The sequence below is a fragment of the Meriones unguiculatus genome, chromosome 5, assembly GCF_030254825.1.
Source record: "Meriones unguiculatus strain TT.TT164.6M chromosome 5, Bangor_MerUng_6.1, whole genome shotgun sequence".
In the NCBI taxonomy this organism is placed as follows: Eukaryota; Metazoa; Chordata; class Mammalia; order Rodentia; family Muridae; genus Meriones; species Meriones unguiculatus.
The window spans coordinates 133,471,395-133,490,490 of NC_083353.1; the positions used below are offsets into that span (position 1 = coordinate 133,471,395).

At 47.6% G+C, this 19,096-nt stretch overlaps 1 protein-coding gene across 8 annotated transcripts in view; it reads right to left on the reverse strand.

The window, feature by feature from the left end:
- Window positions 1–19,096, reverse strand: part of Sinhcaf (SIN3-HDAC complex associated factor) — a 41,591-nt gene that overhangs the window by 13,431 nt on the left and 9,064 nt on the right. Inside the window, exons 3-5 of one of the 8 annotated variants that reach the window (XM_021636478.2) lie at window positions 18,490–18,610; window positions 15,198–15,339; window positions 10,365–10,502 (exon numbers count right to left, since the gene is read on the reverse strand). Coding sequence is in view for 1 of the 8 variants with exons in the window: in XM_021636473.2 (XP_021492148.1) it covers window positions 7,790–7,824 (35 nt within the window). In the remaining 7 variants the exon portion in view is untranslated. Of the gene's footprint in view, window positions 1–2,223; window positions 2,623–7,789; window positions 7,998–8,310; window positions 8,400–9,276; window positions 9,425–9,517; window positions 9,658–10,364; window positions 10,503–15,197; window positions 15,340–18,489; window positions 18,611–19,096 lie in introns of those variants that run through there. The other 7 variants (XM_021636474.2, XM_060384544.1, XM_021636477.2 and 4 more) reach the window with 7 other exon arrangements.

Genomic DNA, 19,096 nt, shown 5'->3' on the forward strand with positions numbered 1-19,096 from the left:
TCACTGCTGCCGCATGCACACAGGGAGCTCCAAGCTCGCCTGGACTACATGCGATCCTATGCAAAGTAAGAAAAAAGGCTAGACGCTGTGCAGTAGTGACGGGAGTCTTTTATCCCAACACTCCAGGGGCAGTAACACTCCAGGGGCAGTCTCTGTGAGTTCGAGGCCAGCCTGGTCTAGAACAGCCAGGGCTTCAGGGAATCAAAACAAACAAAAGAAGGAGAAAAGAGGCTGGAGAAAAAAAAAGCTCAGCAGTCAAGTGCACTTGTTGCTAGACGACACAGGTTCAATTCTGAGCATCTACACGGCGGCTCACGACCATCTGTAACTGCAGCTCTAGGGGATCTAATGCCCTCTTGGCCTCTCTGGGTACAAGAAAAACAAGTGGCACACAGACACACATGCAGGCATAACACTCAGGAAACATAATAAAAACAAAAGGCATTTTTTTTAATGCTCACCTTTATTGGTGTCTCAAAAAAAAAAACAACAACAACAACAACAAAGGATCAGGGTGTAGGGAAAGGGAGCAGGCAGCATGTCCAGTCACAAAGGAGGCAAAAAGAAGCCCCTGAAAACAGCCCAAGGCTCCAAGCAGAAAGAGAGAGAAGAGCTAGAGCCTGGGGTAGGTGCCCTCCTGCTTCCAGCACAGGCAGAATTAAGAAATGCAGTAAAAAGATGGCCACATGACATAGTGACCTGCTTCCAGTCGGCTTAAATATCTGGATTCCTGCCTATAGCTACAACAAAGTGTTATGCTGGAGCCTGCTGCACATGGTAATACACTTTCAATTTTAAAACCTCATAAATAAGAAGCTAGGCATGGTGGCGCATGCCTGTAAGCCCAGCACTCCAGGAAGCAGAGGCAGGCAGATCTGAGTTTGAGGACAGCATGGTCTACAAAGTTAGTCCAGGACAGCCAAGGCTACACAGAGGAACCCTGTCCTAAATTTAAGTTTATTCGTCCATAATAAACCTCATGGCAAACAGTGGTGTCTTCTAGAGATTCTCCCTTTCTCTTCCACAGCTACCCAAGGCTCCACACCACCACCCAGTTATCACAACACCTTCACTCACCTCAAGAACCTGAAAATGCAGAGCCTGAATGAATTCCTTTAAAGCGAAACACCTACCCATTGGCCATCCACCCCACTGCAGACACTACAGCACTCAGCAGAATGAGGATTCCTTTGCAAAGCAGCGGCCCACAAAGCAAAAGAACGAAGAAAAATCTAAAGCCAAGGTAAGACAGAAAGGAAAAGTGACCATGAAAAGCCACTGGTGACATGATACAGGGATCCCTCATTAGCTGCAACTGGTAACGCCAGTATTCCAATCAACTGTAGCTTTTTCACATGCTCACAGGACCCAAGGAACAGAGTATAACTGCAGCAGCACTTCACAAGGGGGCAACAGAAGATTCGTCTGTTTCTCCCACTTGGCTGGAGAGCAACAGGGCAGAACTGTCTCCTCCCCTTGCTCTAAACACTTGCATACTCCCCTGTATTAGAGCTTCCAACACTTAAAAAGAGATGAACTTTCATTTGCTGGAAGCTGAGTAGAGGATGTAGAGCTCCAAACACATACACCGTATTTCTGAGAAAGTATGTGCGGAGGCATTTAACTGTAGTTGCCGCATTTGGCAGTCTAAATCTCACCTTGTAGGAAAGGGGTCCAAACTCAAAAACAAGTGTTCTACTAAGATACTACAGGTTAAAAATTAAATCACAGGCTGGAAAAATGGCTCAGCAGATAAGAGCACTGCCTGCTCCTCCAGAGGTCCTGAGTTCAATTTACAGCAACCACACAGTGGCTCACAACCATCTATACTGCAATCTGACGCTCTCTTCAGATAGAACACTCATACATAAAATAAATAAAATCTTAAAAAAATTTAACTCATAAACCCAGGCCTCTGAAGTTTAGATTATATATATGTAGGTCTGCCCAGCTGTATAACAAAGGGAAAATCACTGGCCTACCCAATTCCACATTAACAGTGATGTGGGAAGGGCTGAGGTCTGTCTGTTTTGAAGAGGTAGTTACCAGTGGTGAAAAGGTATCTACTGCTTTGTAAAAGAAACTTTAATCCCCCTTGATCTAACTGTTGTCTTACTGCCTCCACCTCCTAACCTAGGTCTAATCCTGGAAGCTTCTAGCCTCCGTACAATCTAACCTGGGCCTAGAACGTTTTCAGCCCCTGAGACTTCTTGATAAACTTACCTTTTCTTGTGCTGAGATGGCTGGTTCAACTCAGCTGATCTGGTTCAAACTTCTATCTGGCTCTTCTTTCAGCCTCTGAATTGCTCTGCTTAGCCTCAAACTAACTCCATCATTCTCTTCTAACCTTCGGCCTCCTTCTCATTCTCTGGATCGTCTGTCTTCACCTGTGTCTGGCTTGTTCTCACATTCAACTTCTGTGAAAACTGCCTCCTCTCTCTGCGTAGCTCTTTAAGTAGCTTCCCTTTTCTCTCTCGAGAGTTGGGCGTATCCTATTCTGTCAAGTCTTTCTCTGATTTGTCATTGTTTCTGACACTCAATTAGACATCACTTTCAAACATCACCTTCTACAAACTTTGCCTCCATCATTAGGGATTAAAGGTATGCACCACCACACCTGGACCTAAACATTTCTTTACCTGAAATTTTCTCTACACCAGGCTGGCCTTGAACTCAGATCTGCTTGCCTCTGTCTCCTGGATTAAAGACATGTCTGTATTCCAGCCAGATCACACAGACCTAGGTCTTTGGATGTGATTTCTTGCCAAAGCAGCCATGTTCTAAATTAAAATTCCTCTACAGTGCTTCTAAACATTAAGTTAAGAAATTGCTTGTAGGGAAGCTGGAGAGCAGGCTCAGTGCTGTTCTTCCATTGGAAGGCTTCCACAGGTCCTTGCATCCATGTGCACATACCCAAATGCAAACACTTACACATAATTTGCTTCTAGTCAAGCATGGTTGGTAGCACAGGCCTTTACTCCCAGCACTCGGGAGGCAGAAGCAGGCCAATCTGAGTTCAAGGCCATCCAGGTAAACAGAGCGGGTTCCAGGACGGCCAGGGTACACAGAGAAACACTGTCTCGAACAAAAACCAAAAACTTGCTTCCTATTTTACTAGCCCTCCAGTAGTAAGGTGAAATCACACTTCTTTGCCAAAGACACTGCAAAACAAGTGTATGAAAATACCAAGGCACACTTGAATTTGGTAAGATCTACACATTACTGAAACAAACTTTTCCATTCCCAGAATTATCAACATCACCCACCAACACCAGGGCCAGTACCTGACAGCTGTTTTCATGGTAGTAAGGATAGAGCCAGGCCTGCATACACTAAGCTACACTCCTACCTCAACTGACATTTTATTCTAATGCCAGCTCTCTCTCTTCCACCACTGGGGAACTCTGAGGGAATACTCCCAACATCCATGCCCCGACCTGATCTCTTCCTTTTGCTCTGGAGAGCAATACTGCCAAGTGACTACCAAAGCATTCTAATCTTTAAATGCTCCAAGCTGATGGTAATATTGTCCCTCCAAATATCTTCTTCAGTGTCTAGCGTCTTTAGTTATGATCCACAGCTACAGGGGGAAAAAAATCTGAAAAAAATTAACTGACTTCTCCCTTCTCACACTCTGCACAGCCCTCCATCACCTCTCATAAAGGTCCTTTGATGATCTGCTGCTTGCTTTCCTTCTTGGTTATCATCTACAGCTCAAGTATTAATCATCCTTCCAGGCACCAACCCCGGCTGCAGGCTAAGCTCTCAACTCCAGGGCAAGGAATTCAAAGCTTTTCAGATCTAGCCCTGCCTACCAGCTGCTCCCACCTTGTAATACTGGTATTGCAGGAGGGCCAAATGAGATCTGATAAACTAGCCACTCTCGTACTCAGGCTGGTATTTCTGTGGGAGATGGCCTCCTTTCTACCCCTCATCCAGAGAAGCTTATTCACAAACGTTTCCAAGTCTTTATTCTTTTACAGCGTGTTAAGTCTCTACACATTGTGTGCACTCATGTCTGTGGGTACCAGTGGAATCAGAAGAGAGCATCTCTGTGGGGCTGACGTTGCTTCCAGGCAGCTGTGACACATGCTATGAGATCCAAACACGGAGCCTCTGAAATCACAAGTGCATCTAACTCTGAGCCTCCTCTCCCGGCCCTCATCATTGCAATCTTATTGGTTTTGTTTATTTTGTTTTGTCTTGAAATAGGGTTTCTCTGTGTAGCCCTGCCCATTCTGGAACTATATAGATCAAGCTGGCCTTTAACTCAAGATTTGCCTCTGTCTGCCTTCCCCAATCAACTTAGTTTTATTCTTCTGAGAGAGGCACACAGCCAGGAGGCCCTGAACTCACCACAAAACTGAAACTCAAACTCCTGTTTCTCCTGCCTGTACCTCTCCAGGTGCTGGATTACAGGCCTGGGCCACAATGTTCAGTTACTAAAAAACAAGATTTCACTCCCATCTTTATTGAGGTAACCCTTGGCTGGTTGCGGTGGCACTCGCCATTAATCCCAGCACCCAGGATGCAGAGGCAGGTTGATCTGAGTTTGAGTCCAGCCTGGTCTACAGAGCAAGTTCCAGAACAGCCAGAACTATGCAGAGACAAACAAAAAATAACAACAATAAGTTAACCCTGGCAGGACCAGAAGTCATTGCAGCCAGGTACCAATTCTACACAGAGAAATGGACATCTGCTTACTACCAACAAAGCAGGATAGCAAAAATGAACGTAAAGGGCAGGCACTGGAGAAAGAATATAATAATTAAATATATACATATATATACATATGTGACAACTGCAGACCTGGCAGTTTAAAGCATTTGTTGCTCTTCCAGAGGACCCAGGTTCAATTCCTAGCAACCACATGTCAGCTCACAACCATCTATTAAGTCCGGTTCTAGCAGACATCATCTTCTGGCCCCTGCAGATACACCTGGTGCACATTCATATATGCAGGTAAAACATTTACACATATGAAATAAGTGAAAAGAAAAGTAAGTTTTCAAAGGTAGTTTTTCCTTAATATTTAATCTATGGGCTTCTGTAGTGTAATAAAAAGATTTCCAGAAAATGAAAGCCAAAAAAATTACTAATAACAATTTTCATAATAAACAGTAGAAAAATATTTCATTCTTATTTCAAGAGGGAGCAATTAAAAGAAATGAGCCTCACAATTAGAACTATTTCTATCTAGCAATCATTAACATTAACCAAATAAAAATGTCAAACCCAATCAACTTATAACAGATGGAAACAAAATACACAACCAGAAAGGAATTATTTTAGCTCAGGTTTCAACTTTTGTACTAGAACAAAATATATCTGTAATAGCAACTACCTATGACCTTTGTGTTTCTGGTGGCAAAAGAAAGCTTTCTCACCTTGGAAACAAATGCCTTTCTTTTTTGGACTAGATCTTTAGATTATTCCTACAATACTAGAATTCTTCGTTGCAGAAACAATTTAAAAGAAAAGAAAATTGAGAACTGGAAAGACAACCAAGAATTCCCTCCTTAAATCTGCAGAAACTTAAAAGTGTGGGCACTCAGGGCAGCGCTGCAGAGCAACCAGGAACAAAGTAGTGGCATTTCCTAACTAGGTCTTCACCGGACTTTTTGGTGTAAAATGGCTGAATCAGATCGGGAACAACAAACAGAAGTTGAGGGCTTCGTCTTCCCAGAACTGGTTTCTGATGGTGGGGGAAGGGGTGAAACACCCACTCTTTCCATTCAGCATTTACTGTTTCTCTGGGCAAGGTAACTGAGCCAAGCTTTAGTGCAGCGTTCTGTAAGAGGTCTACTTCCCAGCCCTGAGGACTGCTCCAGTGGCCACTTTCCGCCCACATTTCAGTTTTCAACCCTGTGCAGGAGGGTTGCAGTAAATGTTATTGCAGCTTCCCATCCTAGGCACTCTCTTCTTCTTTTGTCTGAGATAGGGCCTCTCTGTGGAGCCCTGGCCAGACCGTTGCCTCTGCCTAAGTGCTGGAATTAAGGGCCCCATCCTAGGCATTCTGAACATTACACTGTGCTTCAGACCAGTTAATCAGTCTTACCATCTCCAGAGGGGAAAAAAAAGGATGTTTAGAAATAATTGTTTTGGAGCGCTGGGGAGATGGCTCAAACCCTAAAAAGATTTTATTTGTAATTATGTGCAAGTGTATCAACTTTGGTGCAAGTTTGAAGGTGCCCAAAAAGGCCAGGAGAGGGCTCTGGATGCCCTGAAGCTTGAGTTTCAGGTGGCTCTGTCCTGGGATCCTGTATCATTCAGGTCTGTAGGAAGAGCAGCAAGCAAAGCTCGCTACAGCCCATGTGACATATTTCTAAGGCAACTGTTTTGGGTTCGGTATGGAAAACTGACTGTCCTCAGCCATAGGAATTTCGCTTAAGACCTTCCCATTGAGGTTGGAGAGATGGCTCAGCCTCGAGTGGTACCATCACAGGACCCAAGTTCAAATCCCAGCACCCACATGGCAGCCCACAAATGTCTGTACTCCAGTTCCAGGGAATCTGACACCCTCACCCATACATACACGCAGGCAAAATGCCAATGCACATAAAAATATTAAAAAAAAATCTTTAAAAAAATAAGATTTTTCCATTTAAAAGTTTATTTTAGCCAGCTGGTGGTGGTAACAGCACTCGAAGACAGAGGCAAGAGTTCAAGGCCAGTCTGGTCTATAAAAGATTAAGTTCTAGAAGAGTCAGGACAACACAGAGAAAGCCCTGTGTGTGTGTGGAGGGGGTGGGGGTGTTATCTTATAGCTGTGGAGGTAGCATATTGGTACACTTATCTAACAAGTGCTATACCCTGGGGTTCAAAACAAGCAAAGCAAGTTTGGGGCTGGCAAGATGACTCAGCCAACAAAGCCTGACCACCTACCTGAATTGATCCCTAGACTCACATGATGGAGAGATCCAACTCTCAAGTAGTTCTCTGGCCTCATGTACAAAGATACACACACACTCTCTTTAAAATCTCCAACCATCACAAAAATAGCACAAGAAAGCAGTGAAGACCTTGCCTTCCTTTTTCTCTTAACTCATTAAGGTCTCTCCAAACATCATTTGATTCTAAGAACAGAATCATATAGTTCTACTTGGTATGTGTAGACCTTAGAATGCTCAAGTCTTGCAGTAAATAGTCTAATACTTAAAAAAAAAAAGTTTGCAAAGTACCTTTTCACGTGTCCCTGGAGTCACCTAAAGGAAAACCAAGGTTATAACATGCAGGGGTTTTTCATTTTCTTCACCGACTCTCTATTCACTTCAAAAGAAACCACCACCAAGACAGCTTCCCTTTCAGTATTTCTAACTTGGTCAACCAAAACTCGAAAGGAATGTTCTCTAGTAACCAAACAATAAACAGGAAAAAACGGATTTCAATTTGTATGGTGCAAGAGGGCAAAGCATCTAGGATATTATTTCCCAGCCAAGACCACACCTAGATTCTAACGAAACACGGGAGAAATCGGGAGAGAAGCAACTGGCTGGGTGTCTAGACTACAAGCAAACCCCAAATACCAAAGAGGCATCCATGTGTCAAACCAGCCTAATTTTTGAGCTATGCCTGGAGCCACATACCAAAAAAGTTAGCTTGAAAAAAGTCTAAGAGGAGTAGCTCGAAGGTCAAGCCCAGTTCCCAGAACTGTGAAGCCAGCAAGGGCTCCCTAACAGTGTCATACTCTAGAAGCTTCTCCCAGCATCCTTTATCTCTTGACTGGCACTACTCCCCAAACGCAGGCATTCTCAAGGTCATCTCTGAAATTTATCTGAGCGCTGCGTACCTTAGAGTGAAAACACGAAACATCCTCCAAATCATCTGACCGCCTTACAGAAAAGAATCCCTGACTTTCGCGCTCAGCTTTGCGGCACAGTTCAGCACAAATTAAGTCTGCCAAACTTCGGTGCAAACGCAGGTGCTTTCAGCACACCGCTCAAACAAGTTTCCCGTCCCTCTCTTCCTAAGCGAAGGCAAAAGTCGCCCGCGCCTTCTCCAGGACATCGGGAGGGCGAAGCGCCTACTTGGAGCGCACTGCTAACATGGAGGGCCCGGCGCGCGTCGGGCCCCGCCGTCTTTCTCCACCTGCAGCGAGGAAAGGTGAGGAGACAACGAGGGGCGGCGGGGGAGCTCGTTGCCGGGGCGCGCAGCACCGCCTGCCAGAGCCGCCCCGCCGCCCGCGCCTCGCCGAGCGCCCCACGTGTAAACACACAAAGGCGGCACGCACCCCCGCTCCCCCGGCCCCGAAGCCGCCGCGTGCGGCAGCCGCTCCGCCCGCGCGCCGCCGGGTGCCCCGCGCGCCCTCACCTGCGCCGGAACAACGGCCCGCGCCCCGCCGGCGCCGCCCGAGGCCGCGCCTCCGCTCCGGGCCGCTCCGCACGCCCGGCCTGACGTAATTCAAACATGGCAACAGTTCCACTTCAAAGGCGGATGCGCGGACCTCCCGGCCGCGGCCGCCACGCGTGCGCCCGCCGCGCCGGCCCCGCGGCCCCGCGCCGCCGCCGCGCAAGTTTCCGGGGGCCGGGGACGAACCGGGACCGCGCCCCGCCCGCCCGGCCGCCCGGGCACACGCGGCCCTTTGTTGTCCGGAGGCCCCGGCGACGTCGGGGCGGCCCCGCGCGGGCGCCCACGCGAGCTCCCGCCGGCCCAAACTTTTGCGGAGTCCCCGGGGCGGCGCCGCGCGGGGCCGCCGCCGCGCGCACGCCGCGCCCCGGCCACTTTCGCCGCGCTCCCCAAGTGGCGGGGCGCCATCGCCGGGCAAGCACCTTGTCCCGCGGCCGGCAGCGCGCCCACGCGGGGCGGGACGCCCGCCCGCCGCCGCCGCCCGCGGGCGGAGCACGTGGCCTGTCAGGTGAAGCGCACACAAAAAGAGTGGCGGCGTCCGGCCCCGCGCGCCCGCCACAGGTGACCGCGCGGACCGCCAACTTCGGGCTGCCCGGGCGGCCGCGGGCCGCGCTCACGGTCGCCGCGTGTCCCCGCGGGCTCCGCCGGCCGCGTGGCCGCGCGCCCCGCCGGCCCCCGCCCGGGTCGCCGCCGCCGAGCGCCCGCAACTTAAGTTTCCGAAGCTCCGGCTTTGTTGTGGCTCCGCGTGCGGGGCGTCGCGCGGGCGCTGCACGCGGCGCCCACCCCGGCCGCGGCCCTGCGGGGCTCCGCGACCCCGGCCCGGCCCTCCGTCCCGGCGGCGACCCGCGCGGCCGGGGAGAGTCATTGTCACCTCCGGCGCTCGCCCGCCGCCGCCGCGCTCACTCTCCCCACGCCCGACTTTCGGTTTACCTCAGCTGCCCTCCCCAAGTGAGGAGCGCACACCCGGCGCCCCCGTACAAAAGACCGCGGGGTCCGGGCAGCACGCGGACGGCGCTGCCCGCGATGCCATCGCCCAGACAAAACTTCCTGTGTGTTTGTGTATGGGAAGGACGGAGGAGGCGGGGGAGGTAGAGGAGGAAAGAGGGGAAAAAAAATCACAGAAAGCAGAAGCCCAGAGACAGGCTCGCACCGGCGTCCAGCTCGCCCTCACCTTCCACGCGCGGCAGCGTCTCCGCGGTGCACACTGCAGCAGGCCGACCCTGCAAGCGCTCCTCCGCCGGCGCCGCGTCCGGAAAGATAGTCTCCTGCAGTTGTTCAGTTGCTACCGCGGACGGAGGTGCGGATTCCGCTGTGCCTCTGCGCACGCGCGGCTCCCGGGACCGAATTCTCCTGAATCGAGCTGATTTGCATACGGACGCGTGCGCGCCGCGGGCTGGGCGGGGAGAGGGCGGGGCGTCCGGCGCGCGCTCCCGCGGCCTCTATTGTCCTTTTAAGGGGAGAAGCCGCGAGGCGCGGGAAACGCGGCAGCCCGCGGGGCCGGGGGCGGGGCCTGCCTACTACGCAACAGCGCGTAAACAAACGCCCGGGGAGGGCGGGGCGCGGAGGCGGGGCGCGGGGGCGGGGCGGGGCGGGGCGCCGAGGTGCAGAGGTGAGCGGTCCTCCCCAGCCAGCCGCACCCCTTAGGACGCTGTGGGCTCGGAAAGTTCTGGAAGCTGCTTCTGCTGCATTCCCGCGCCTACGCCCACTTCTAGCTGAAGTGACAGAGCGTGTCCCCACCTTTCCTGAATTCTGTTTGAAGGTGAGCATTTCCATCTCTAAGGGCCTGGCTGGTGACGCTGCTCAGCTGGCGCCTTCAAACCTGACCCCCCCTGAAGGCGAGATCGGACTTCTGCAAACTCACCTCCACACACCACGTGCGCACACACAAAATGAAATCTCAATTCCCCAGCAGAGATTTGGTTCTCGTAGTTGTAATGAGTCGTTTAATAAAGTCCCATTTTGACATAGCCCTCTTATCCTTAAACATGACCTACCTAACCCTTATCACAGGGTTTTACCTTGCTGCGCGTGCACTGAAGTTCTCAAGCCGCTGCGATTTTCACGATGGTAATTACCGTGGGAATGGGGAATGGTGCCACTTTCTAAAAACACACAAATCCTCCAGCCATGAAGAACTCCTCAGCCTAGAAAAATCGCTTGGAAAGGGAGACAGTGGACACAAAATATACATCATTCCTTGTGGAATATAAAATAATCTAACATCTAAATGTTACTAAAAGAAAATCAAAAGAAAGGAAGTAATCAAGAGAAAACAAAAAGAGGTTCCAGAGAGTGAAGAGTGTGGGAAAAGGAGAATGACCCTGAAGTCACTTTTCAGATGAAAAGGTGGGAAATGAAAGATGTGTTGTGATCCTCCTTTAGCTGAGCACTGTAGAGAAACTTTAATTTAGAACGTGGTTGCTCTGGCAAGAGACCACATCCAAAGACCTTCTAGGTCTGTGTGATCTGGCTGGAATACAGACATGTCTTTAATCCAGGAGACAGAGGCAAGCAGATCTGAGTTCGAGGCCAGCCTGGTATTGAGCAAGTTTCAGGTAAAGAAAAGCTTAGGTCCAGGTGTGACAGTGCACATCTTTAATCCCAAACAATGGAGGCAAAGTTAAGTTTGTAGAAGGAAGCACCCGTGTTTGAAAGTGATGTCTAACTGAGTGGCAGAAAAGGTGAGGAATCAGAGAAAGACTTCATAGGATAAGATGCGCCCAACTCTCAAGAGAAGAGAGAGAGAAAGGAAGCTACTGAAGGGGCAATGCAGGAAGAAAAAGTGGCAGTTTTTAACCAGGACATTAATAGACAGGTGCAGAGGTGAAGACCAAATGAGCCAGACAATGAGAAAGACCCAGGAGATTAGAAAAGATGGCTGGAGTCAGTTTGAGGCCAAGCAGAGCAATTCAGAGGCCAAGAGAGAAGCCAGATTGAATCAGTCAGCTGGGAGAGGAGTTTGAGCCAGAACAGCTGAGTTGAAACAGCCAGCCAGAGTTCAGAAAGAGCAAAAAAGGGGGAGCTTACTCAGGAGTGAGTTTGAGAGGCTGGAAACATTCTAGGAGACTAGAGGCTGCCAGGACTGGGCCTAGGTGAGCAGACGAGGCAGTGCGCCTCCAAGACAACAATTTAAATAGGAGAATAAAGTCCCTTTTACAGAGCATGCCATAACACCTGGTCAGGGGAGGAGAGGGAAAAGGTTGCTTTTTCCAGAACCTGATACTGGGTTCTTGGTGGGGACTGTGGAAGTCAACTGTAAAGCTTCATCGTTGCTGGCAAAGATTCACTGCTTTTGTGGGGTCATCTATATAAATGAAAGCAAATACTAATACTTATGAAATGCTACTTTAATTCAATAACTAATTTCTGGAACACAGTTCAAACTTACTTGTAAAAACCTCAACTTTTTAAAAAGTTCTGCTACAATATCCCTGTAAAGGAGGGGAGAAAATAAACCTGACAACGCTCACTAAAATACAACTCCTTAAAGGCAAAAAGATTGTCTCTTATGTTTGTGTTCCAGTGCCTAAAACACTGCCTGTCACATAATGGATTCTTGATAACTATTTGTAAAATATTCTTGGAATTATTTTTTATTATAGGTTTAAGTTTTTGCATTTGACCTAAAACGAGTTTGAGGGTTATAATGAAACCTTGATTGCCATCTTTGTCTTTAGGTAATAAAATCTTACAGCCTTAAGAACTGTTTCCAAAAAAAAAAAGAACTGTTTCCAAGGCTGGAGAGATAGCTCAGAGGTTAAGAGCACTGTCTGCTCTTCCAGAGGTCATGAGTTCAATTCCCAGCAACCACATGGTGGCTCACAACCATCTATGGTGAGTCCAGTGCCCTCTTCTGGTGTGCAAGCTCGCATACAGACAGAACACTGTATAGATAATTAATAAATAAATAAATAAATCTAAAAAAAAAAAAAACTTTCCAGCCTGGCTGTGTTGGCACTTCCCTTTATCCCAGCAGGCTGCCCTGGTCTACAGAATAAGTTCTAGGACAACCAGAAAAACACAGAGAAAACCTGTCTTGAAAAAACAAAAACAAAACTTTTTCCACTTTTTCCAGTCTTCCCTTGGTGACAAGTGGCACCAAGCATAAATGTATACTTTCTTCGTGTTTAACTCTGTGTGCATGTGTGTGTGTTTGAATGTGGAAGTCATGGCATAAGCCCAGTTCTCTCCTTTGACCATGCGGCCCTAGGCATTGGATTCAGGTTGTTAGATTTGGCACTTGTAAACTTTGAACCATCTCTCTTGGAGAAATGTTAGAACTTATTATGACTTTTGACTGAGACTCCAAAGTTAGTTTTGAATTATCAAATGTCTTGGAGTATAAAAACTGCAAATATCATGTGCTGGAGAGATGACTCAGTATTTAAGAGCACCTGCTGCTCTTCTGGAAGACCCAAGTTCAATTCCCAGTAGCCACATGGCAACTAACATCTGTCTGCAACTCCACTTCCAGGAGACCTGTCTCTCTTTTATAGTCTGTCTGGGCACCAGGCATGAACAAAGATGCAGGCAAAATACCCTTGTACATAAAATAAAAATATTTTTTAATATAAGTATCATATCTTTACAACTTCTATTATGTAAAAGAAATACATCTGCCTGGTGTGGTAATGCAGGCCTTTAACCCCAGCATGCAGGGTTCAGGAGCATCTCTGAGTTCTAGGCCAGGCTGTCTGTAAAAGAAGAACCTAGACGCTCAAGCCACTTCCTCTCCTCTCCAAGTAGGAAGGGAGAAGAAATTGGACAGCAACAACATTCTTAGGAGAATTCCTTAGACATCTTTTTGTTTGTGTGTTTGGTTTTTGGTTTTTCCAGACAGTGATTCTCTGTGGAGCCTTGGCTGTTGTGGAACTCGCTCTGTAGAGCAGGCTGGCCTCAGAGATCCATCTGCGTCCCAAGTGTTAATTAAAGGCATGCAATGACCACTGACAGGCCCACAAGTATTTTTTCATGATCACCTGTTATTTATTGAACATCCGGGCACATTCTTCATTTTTTGCTTGAACACTTTATATCTGCCCTACCCAAGGCTAATCACTCATTTACGGGCTATCTTTAAAATACTACGACCTAAACACCCCACGTTGACTTTTCATCATGAAGCAAAGAAATAACTCATGATGATATATAAATTTGGATAAGTGATTGAACTGCACCATGTTAGGCAAATACCTGAGGATTTATAATGGCTATAGTTCCATGTTGAACTTATAATGAGGTCTCAGAAGCTTTTGGTTTATTTTTGTTAGTCACCCATATAGTCTGGGTAAGCCAGTTACTTTGATTATAATGTATTATCCTTGCTATCAAATGGTCTTTAAATATATGAGTCTCTTTATCAAACATTTAATGAGCCAGATAGTGGAATCATTTCTCCACTAGATGTCTCAGGCTTCTCAGCCCTTCTAATGTGTTTCTATATATTCTGTCAGTTTGTCTGTGTTAGAAGGGAGTTAGAGGTATAAGAACCCCAATAAAATAGAGAAAAAATACACACTACACCAGCTATGCTCTCCTGCCTTGGCTATTATCCGTTCTGCTATTTATTTATTAAACCAAGAAGGAGGGACTATTCACAAACTATACTGGGCATGGTGGCATATGTCTTTAATCCCAGCACTTGGGGAGGCAGAGACAGATTGCTATGAGTTCAAGGCCAGCCTGGTCTACAAAGTGAGTTCAGGGCTACACAGAGAAACCCTTGAAAAACAAAACAGCAAAAATCGCTCCAACATTTAGTAGTATTAATGCCACCAAACAAGATTAAAGACCATTACCCAAATTACTTACCAAGTTATGCAAGCTTTATGTTCTGCAAATAAGGCTATCACCCTTAAGCAGGGTTTAAGGAAATAGCACAGAACCCAAAAGAAGGTGGGGTTTATATTAGCCCCCAAAATGCAAAGCTAGGAGATTTTCAAGAGGTTTTGGTTACATAGGAACTTGGCAGAACATCTTATCTGGTAAGGGTGTAGGTTAGGGTATAGGGTGTGAAGCATGTCAAATCCAGAAAACAGGTCAAGACCAGGCCAAATCCAAGTTTTATAGAAAATGGGAATGAACTTACCTTGACTTTGTGATAAGATGGAGTCAGGGTGGCCCACCCGACGGTGGAGAGCTACGTCAGTGTCTGTCATGTTAAATGGTGGGAAAGTGCGGAAGTGACTTTCTCGCTCCTTGTGAATTCATTCGACTTTGCCTGCCTCTCTAGGGCAGGAAGTATTTTTCTCTTTTGTATTTCATTTTATTTTATTTTATTTATTTGGAGTTTTCTTGAGTCAGGGTTTCTCTGTGTAGCCCTGGCTGTCCTGGACTCGCTTTGTAGACCCCACTGGCTGTCCTGGACTCACTTTGTAGAAAGGCTGGCCTCGAATTCACAGAGATCCACCTGCCTCTGCCTCCCTGAGTGCTGGGATTACAGGTGTGAGTTACTGCCTGGCTCTTTTGTATTCTTTTACCACTCTGTCAGTACCTCTTAGCTGATGTATTGATTTCGCCTTTCCACTTCAATTACTTGTTGGCGCTGACTCATAGATTTGGTCTTTGGAGAGAAAGCAGAGCAGCTGTGACTTTAAAGCTGAAGACTCAGGGCTTCTGGTGCCCTGGACGCAGTGTACTCAGCACAGCCAGGTTCATCTTAGAATTTCTACAGCGCGAAAGCAGGAGCTGCATCAGCTCCCCCTCACTGCTGTGATAAGAACCTGATAAAAAGCCCCTTAAGGAGGGTTTATCTGGGCCCAGAGCCTGTCACGGTGAGACCATGAAGACGCTGGTCACCCCGCATCCACAGTCAGGAAGCAGGGAACAATGAACGCTGGCGCTCAGCTCACCTTCTCTTCTTTCCATTCAGCCTTGGATCCCAGGCTAAGGAAAGGTGACTCCCACTGATGAGGCGCTCACGGAAGTGTCAGGCTAAGGAAAGGTGACTCCCTCCGAAGTGTCCAGACATTTGTCCCCAGATGATTCTGGATTCTGTCAAAGTGACAATGTCAACCATTACAGATGTCTAATAAACATTTCTTAAATGATTTGTCATGGAGAGATGGCTCAGAGGTTAAGAGCACTGTCTGCTCTTCTAGAGGTCATGAGTTCAATTCCCAGCAACCACATGGTGGCTCACAACCATCCATAATGAAATCTGGTGCCCTCTTTTGGTGTGCAGGTGTACATGCAAACACAACATTATATACATAATAAATAATCTTAAAAAAAAGATTTGTCACCATTGTCCATTATTGTAAACCCGTATACTGGTGAGAATTTGTAGAAAGAGGGACCTGTGTCTATTAGGAATGTAAATGTAGGGCAGGAGAGGTGGCTCCACAGTTAAGGTCCCTTCTCCAGAGCTCTTGCAAAGGACCTGGGTTTGGTTCCCAGTGCCCACATGCTGCCTCACACCCGTTTGTAACTCCAGCTCTCAGGAACACTGATGCCCTCTTCTGGCTTCCCCGAGCACCAGGTACACAAGTGGCCCACGTATGTGAGGGGACACAGTAAAGAAACTGACATGACTGCCCCATGATACGGTTGAGGGAAAGAGAGAAACATCCAAAGGCATCTGCAAAAGTCCAGAGCGGAGAAAAAGAAGCAGACTGAATATGGCCAATGCTAGGGAGGAAGGGCAGCAGCAGCAGAGCAAAGCGGGAGCAGCAAGAGACTAAGAATATCAAGAGATAGAGTAAGAGAAGCAGACTGCATGGGGCCAGGGCTATCTGCGGAGAAAGGACAATAGCAGGAGCAGGGGGAAACCTTGGAAACATAACTGGAAGAAAAGAGCCCTGGAGAAGTGAGATGGGCCAGGATGCCAGGGCTTTGAAATTTTTGTAGGGACTGAGGGAGGCTGCAGGCCGGATGGGCTTTGACATGCAGCCACAGGTACGCATCGGTGGAGAGCCCTATGTCCACTCTTTTGGAGAAATGGAAACCAGTTTCGCAAGTTCTGAGGAATGCCGCAGAATACCTAACCACTGAAAGTCCTACGTGGTCCAGGCTGAGCTGGGCCTAGACTCAATTTTGGACGAGTCGGTGGTCTGCCCTTTTGTGGGGGAGGGGTGTTGACACAGCTAGAGTAATCTGAGAGGAAACCTCAGTTGAGGAAAAGCGTTGGTGAGAGCAGGCTGTAGACACGGCTGCAGCGGGTTTTTTTAGCGAGTGATTAATGGGAGAGGGCCCAGCCCGTTGTGGGCGGTGCCACCCCGGTGGTCCTGACGTCAATAAGAAGCCAGGCTGAGTGAGCCATTAGCAAGCCAGCGAGCAGCACCGTCCATGGCCTCTGCATCAGCTCCTGCCTCCAAATTTCTGCTTCGTTTGAGTTCCTGTCCCGACTTCCTTCAGTGATGAACAGTGCTGTGGAATGGTAAGATGAAGAATCCCTTTCCTCCCCAGGTTACTTATGGTCGTGGTGTTTCATTACAGCAACGGTAGCCCTAACCAACATGGAGGTGGGGGAGGGGGGTGTTTTACCTGTTTTGGACCTGACAGTCTAGAAATATATATGTGGGCAAACAGCCACAAACATAAAAACTAGAAAAAAAAACTCATAGTCACTATGGAAATTAATAAGGAAGGTCCTCGAAAAGCTGAAAATGGGGCTGGTGACATTGCCCAGCCAAGGTGCTTGCTTGCTGCCAAGCTTAACAATCTGGGCTTGACCTCTAGGATTCACATGGTGGAATTAGAGAACTGACTCCTTCAAGTTGTCCTCTGACCTCCACAGACATGCTATAATGTACCCTAACCACCCCTCACACACACGTGCACACACACACAAATTCACACACACACACACACACACAGACAAATGTAATTTAAGAACAATTTTAAGCTGAAGAACTACCATATGACCCAACTCTCCTCGTCCTGGCTGCGTCCCTAGAGGGCTCTGAGAGATGCCTGCACACCCATGCTCACTTCCATAGACTCACAACAGCCAGAAAAAGAAACCAGCCCAGCTATTCATCAACAGATGAGTCCAAAGAAACTGTGGTGCAGATACACAATGGAGTTCTCTTAGATTGCCTCACTTTTATCATGTGTCTGTATGTGTGTGAGTTTGAGTACGCCATGGCCTACATGTGGAAGTGAGAAGATAACTAGCAGGAGTTTCTCCTGCTGTCAATATGGGGTCCAGGGATCAAACTCAAGTCATGAGGGTTGGTGACAAGTGTTTTGACTTGCTAAACAAACACATGTAAAATAAAATTTTTTTAAAAACACGTTTTAATTGGTGTGTGTGTGTAAGTGTATGATGAAACTAGAAAGGGGATCATGGGAGCAAAGGAAGTGATGTTAAGTGAGGAAAGAGAAGATAATAGGGTACACATGATAAGACAGCAGAAAGGTAGATTGTCTTGGGGAAGAAAAAGAACCAGGCCAGGCACCTTTAATCCCAGCTCTCGGGAGGCAAAGGTAGACAGATCTTTATGAGTTCAAGGCCAACCTGGTCTACACAGCAAGTTCCAGGAAGCCAGGGCTTCACAGAAAAACCTGCCTCAAAAAAAAAAAAAAAAGAAAAAAGAAAAAAGAAAAGAACAGAAACCAGCTAGATCGGGGTGGGTGCCTGGGGCAGAGCAGAGGAAGAACAAAAGGGCAAAAATGGATAATGACATATATGTATAAAAACAGCATAATGAAACCCATCATTTTGTAAGCTAACCTAAATTTGTTTTTGTTGTTGTTGTTTGCTAACCAAAATTTATAATTGAAAAAAAAAAAAAAAAAAACAACTCAGAAACCCAAATGTGGAATCAAAGCTGCTCTTCCTGGAAGATAAGCCCAAATAGGTGCACACCCTCTGTGAGGGCAGAGTGGGTGACTGTTACAGAAAGAGGTGGTCAAAGGATGACATGGAGGTGCACATAAATACCCCGGAAATGTCCGCACAGAGGCCACCACAAAAACTGAAAACAGGCCTTCAGCCCATGCTGTCTACAAGCCTTGTCATAACAGCCTTTTTCTTTCTTCTTTTGCCCAGCTTTCATCTGTTTGAAAATGTTCATGCCTGTGGAAGGATAATCTTGCCCAGCTCCCTAACTCTCCCAAACTCAAGAGTGCTAGATGGAGCTGGATGTTCTTTGCAGAGTTGATCTGGACAGGAATGTGGCTGAACAGAACTAACCATACCTGCACTGTGAAGACCTTCGTTAGCTGGTTCCGTGGTGCACTCGTGATCTTTGTGAGTTCAAGGCCAGCCTGGTCTACAAAGCGAGTCCAAAACAGCCAAGGCCACACAGAGAAACCCTGTCTTGAAAAAAAAAAACAAAAAACAAAAAAACAAATTCAAACCCTTTGTTATCTGAGGAACCTTTGTAGATGAGATCGCTGTTTTTCCACAGGTAACTTTATAACAAAAACCTGTGAGTGTGTGCGCCTGCGTAAAAAGCTAGTTTTCCCCAATCACCCTATACAGTAAGCCTTATGGCCCAGGGGACAGACGTAGCTCAGTGGGCACAGCACTTGCCTAACAAGCGGGAAGCTGGGGTTCAAGCCTCACTTCTGCATAAACTGGTGTGGGGCCAACTGTCTGCCCTCCAGTACTAAAGACGTGGAGGCAGAAGGACCAGGAGCCCAAGGTCAGCCTTGGATACATGCTAGCAGCAACTGTGAGGCCCTGTCTCAAAAATAATCACTGCCACCACACAAACGAGGAGACTGCAGCTGACACAGCAGGCCTCAGACCTGCTGGCCTCCTTCACTTGTCCCTTTTCCCCCAGGGCTGGTCTTAGGAACC